This window comes from Glossina fuscipes, unplaced genomic scaffold, assembly GCF_014805625.2.
Source record: "Glossina fuscipes isolate IAEA_lab_2018 unplaced genomic scaffold, Yale_Gfus_2 110758, whole genome shotgun sequence".
NCBI classification, from domain to species: Eukaryota; Metazoa; Arthropoda; class Insecta; order Diptera; family Glossinidae; genus Glossina; species Glossina fuscipes.
Genome location: NW_024005771.1, coordinates 1,685 through 6,367, shown reverse-complemented (window position 1 = coordinate 6,367; position 4,683 = coordinate 1,685). Strand labels below are relative to the sequence as shown.

At 34.4% G+C, this 4,683-nt stretch overlaps 1 protein-coding gene across 1 annotated transcript; it reads right to left on the bottom strand.

The window, feature by feature from the left end:
- Positions 1 to 2,310: 2,310 nt before the first annotated feature.
- On the bottom strand, positions 2,311 to 3,613 carry LOC119644336. Its single transcript, XM_038043878.1, has 5 exons — positions 3,540 to 3,613; positions 3,423 to 3,482; positions 3,177 to 3,333; positions 2,890 to 3,118; positions 2,311 to 2,576 (listed from the first exon to the last, which is right to left on the bottom strand). Exons 2-5 carry the CDS (start codon positions 3,459 to 3,461, stop codon positions 2,471 to 2,473), a joined length of 531 nt encoding a protein of 176 aa, XP_037899806.1. The 5' UTR covers positions 3,462 to 3,482; positions 3,540 to 3,613; the 3' UTR covers positions 2,311 to 2,470.
- Positions 3,614 to 4,683: the final 1,070 nt, after the last annotated feature.

Below are 4,683 nucleotides of genomic sequence, written 5' to 3'. Positions count from 1 at the left end.
ACAGCTGAGGGTGAAGTAGGAATCAAACAGCCACAATTATCACTGTTACACTGTTATGTTTTCCACAGATGTATCGGGTGCCAGTCTTGACATAAATATTGCTTTTCTGGGAGGAACTTCCGTCAAGCAAATGTGTTCGCTACTAGGAGCAGTAGGGTTCACGACTGGGGAGTTTTGAGTTATGGAGAATATAGATGGAGTTACTAAAGGAGCGGCTTGTGCGACATACTCAGTGTGGTAACCACCCTTACACTTGAATAGTCGGGTGGAGAGGATGATTTATAGTGCTCTTTATCAGTTTTAAGCGATGACGCCTGAGTTGAGTGAGTGACGCCACTAGGAGGCGATACTCTTGCCACTTCGGCATAGCTTAAACCAGAAGGACTTACCGGCTTATTTGTAACTTTTTTGTTACAGAGCTACTCAGCCATATCAGAAACGCTGGCCTTCTTTGAGGACATTATAAAAGCGCTTACTTGCACCAACGAATCGGACTTAGGAGGAATTACAAGTGACGTACCATACGCTACGCTACCAGTTGTGATTTTAATAGCTTGGGAAGAATAGGAGTCCGCAATTAAGCGACACTCATAAAACTCAGTCTTAATGATCTGAAACTTTTCCCACAAGGACCCTAGATTTCAATTCAGAGAAACTATTTCTCGTCTCCGTGAACAATTTGTAGAAGTCTATGTCCCGCTTCCTACAGTCAGGCCATGATCATCGTAATCCCTTCGAGATGTCAACGACTGCATCAGCAGCACGGCCAATGATGCCGGCACACTTTGCATGACCAAAGCGATCGCAAAGCCAACACGAAACGAATCTCTCAGATTCCGGGCCCGTTTTCGCCCGACAAGGTGAACACTCCATGTCCAATCTAAAAGGCCGAAGTGGATTATGAAGAACAGAGAGACAAATTGCAAAAAAATCCTCAACACAAAAATTTATCAACCAATTTGAGCAAAACTTCTCTCTTACGTTGACACTGTAACAAGAGATCAAAAACAAAACAAACTACAAACTCCGAAAAAGTAAGCAGAGAAAAAGAGAGAACACCAAAAATAAAGAGAGATTTATATCAGAGATCAAAATTTTTGTTTGCAAAAATCCAACGAATCAAAGCGGATAGAAAAAAATACTTCTTTTACTTTGAATTCACTCACTTTCTTTTCAAAGTGTATTATAAATTCACACACTATAAGGCAAAATAGCTACAAAATTCAACAAGAAACGATAATATTTATTGCCGAAACAAAATATAGATGACTATACCGCAAAAAAGTATGACTACTTCAATAATAGGAAAAATTTGGGACAAATGTACATACACCTTGGAACATCATTGGAATATATTAATGAAAATTTTAATCTGTTGTTTACGTGATAAAAATAAAATAAAGCTACATTTGAATTTGCCCAAATACCCTGAAGGCAAATAAACATAAGAAAGAAATTCGTAATCAAGAAAAAGGATGCGACCGTTCATCTCAAGCTACTATCGGCTTACAATATCTTTATTTACAGCAATTTCCTAAGATTTTACATAGCTGGAGCACGATTTTATTGGCAAAATTTCGTCGAAATTTCATTTTTCCTTACATTTATATTATATTTCTTTAATCTTTATTGTTATTCCTGGATCCTGCTTAGAAAAGGACAAAAACACACAATGTTGTCATCAATTGCTTATCCTGCACCCACGTTGGATAAATGTCATGCTTTACAAAATAAAATTAGTATGTTAGTTAAAAAATAGTTGATTGATGCGAATTTACAGTGGCTTTCGATTATATAACAATTTTTACATATCTTTTTTTATAAGTTTTATAAATTGTTGTGTGGCTTAGTGTTAGAAAGCAAGGTATTATAGCCAATGTTTAACTGACTTACTGTATATCACGGAGCGAAGAAACTGCAAGAACATCTGTTAATTCTGTTTCCACTTTTGAGACGCTCGATGATTTACCTGGTGATAGGGACAAAATACCGGCTAATTACAGCAGAAATTTCAAATTATTGTAGGGTCTTTGTTCTTAAATTTCAGTGTTTTATATTTAATAATTTCATTAATGTTCAGCAGGAATGCAAATTTCTACTACATATTCAAACTTCTGCTGTGTACTCCGCCGAACTAAGGTCATTACTATACGAAGAAGTTGCTTCTTGTTAGCGATGGTACTGCCAGCTTGTTCTTAGATAAGAACTTTGTTATGTGGTTATTTAGACATGATAATATTTTCGAGATAGGTTTGTTGTTTTACAAGGTACCCAAGAAATAGAATAAGTATTTTTTGAGATAAGATTTTTGTGCCAACGTGAAATACTATTTCATTGCGCCGGCGTAAATTTGTGTTATATGAAATGAATTAATACTGTTGTAATTTCATATAAATTTTTATCTTATTTCTTTAATTGCGTTCTGTTCGCCTCAGAGTATCTTCCTCAATTTTAGTGTTAGCACCGTTATTCAAACTAATGCGAACTCTGCCAATGCAGCGTTAAGAAAACAGAGTTGGAGAATGTCGACGCATTGCTCAGTTGCTCCATCATTTTGCCTGATTTTTTCAGCAATCCTAATTTAGTGTCCGGATTTAACGGTTAGAAAGAACAAATGCAAAAGAAAATTTTAGACATTTGCCAATTGGATTCGGGAAACAGTATGCGCTTTTACTAGTACTACTGAATGCAATACAACTACGTGCAAAAAAGTACTGCAGCGTGTGGTGGCACCAAAATACTTAACATTGGCATTTTTCAATGGTTTATATACAAGCCGCAACTAATGATAAAGAAGATTAGTGCATTAATTCAACTATTGTATATATATGAACAGTGCATTCTTTCTTTTAAACATTTCATTTTATACTGCTGGGATAACTGTCGTACATTTTTTCTTCCGAAACAAGCGAACTTTCCGGATTATTCACCTTGCCCACTTCATCTCGATTCACTTTACTTTTCACTTCTTCCGATTCGTTTTCAATAGAAATTACACTCACGCCAACTGTGTTTTTGTCTTCTCCCAACTCCGGCCGTTCTCCTAGTCCTAATGCAACATTAGTTTCTCTCAGCACCAAGCTCTTGGAGTACCCACTAATATTGTCTCTTTGGTTACCTTTAAAGCCAATCAAAATAATAATAAAATAATAATATGAGGAATATCAATGCCATACCCTGGGTTATCTGCTTATTTACTGGGAACTTAGACGTATGGGGAAAATTATTATTCACCTTCACATCTTGATGTAGGATTTCTTGGATGCTTATGGAAGCAAAAATGTCATCGTCGTCTTCATTCCAATCATAATTGTTACATATCTCCGTTTTACACTGATTAGATGGCGCCAAAGTTGAAAAATTTTGGATTAACTTAAATTAACTTAAATGTTGTCTCTTCACAAATTTTAAAAACAACTTACTTTGATTGTTGTAAGTGTCCTCTTTCTCGATATCGTCATAACCTCGGTCTAAAGCTTTTCCTAAAAATAATGTACAAAGTTAGGGTTGTTAAAAAAAGCCTATAAAGAGCCACTTACTTTCCGGTGTAGGATCGTATAAAAGAGTTAGTTTTGCCCTTTCTCTAAATTCACGGCTGTAGTTTTTTTTGGTTATATTGCAGAAATAGTTTATTTTCATGACTTTTTCAACATTTTTTCCCAAAATCATTCGACAAGCAGCCAAAAAATAAAACCAAATAATAATTATTAATAATTAGAATCACAAGAAAAACTTTGTAACTTATGATCCAAGAAGTTAATACTAATCTGACTGTTCGATACTTGCCCTCTTTCTTTCAAATCGGATTGTAAGCTGATAAGAGGGCTTCCAGAAACCACAGTTTCTAGTCTAATTTCCAAATGCATAGTCATTTGATGCAGTTCTGTTAATTGATTGGCCTCCTTTTGGGCGATATCACTCGTCGTTGCAGGTGATTGAGGCTTTTTCTTTTCCTGAGGTGTCGAAAGTGGCGTTGTCATGCTAACATCTTTAACTTTAGTTAAGTTCATGCCAAGAGAGAATCTAGAACTATCTTCGAGGACATTGCGTCTGCACCATTTTCTTTGCTTGACAAAATGCGAGCTACTGTTTCTGTTCTGTTTCCCATTAGTTTTTTTCAAAAACGACATTCTAAATAATTTCACATGAATATGATGAATTTTTTCCTCTTGTTTCTTAGAAAATACAATTTATTGCGCAGTATTTTTGAGCATATCAAAACTTACAAATGGGGATCGTGAAAATGAACAAGAACAATGAAAATTGCCGTTAAGTAACGCTTTTTATTTTTGTGCCTTTTCATTAGTGTTGTTAAGCTACAAATGCGTTGCCACTTCTAAGATCGTAAAAATTTAATACAAAAAACGCTATAGCGCATCTGCTATGGAACAAATTAAGAAGTGAATTAGGAATTTGAAAATAAAAAAAAAAAAAAAAAAACAAAGACGGAACTTACAATCTTAGTTTATAGACTTTTATTATTATTCATTTGAAACTTACATTTAACCTTTTTTAAGATTTTAACTTTTTATTACTTTGTAGTATTGTGTTATTTTCTAAATATTGTAAATTTTTTTTTGTCAATAAATCGAATTCCAAAAAAAAATCTTTTTTTTTTTTAAATTTAGCGAATAAAGTTTAAAAACACACACTTATTTCCGTCATTGATTTGTGAAAAAAATT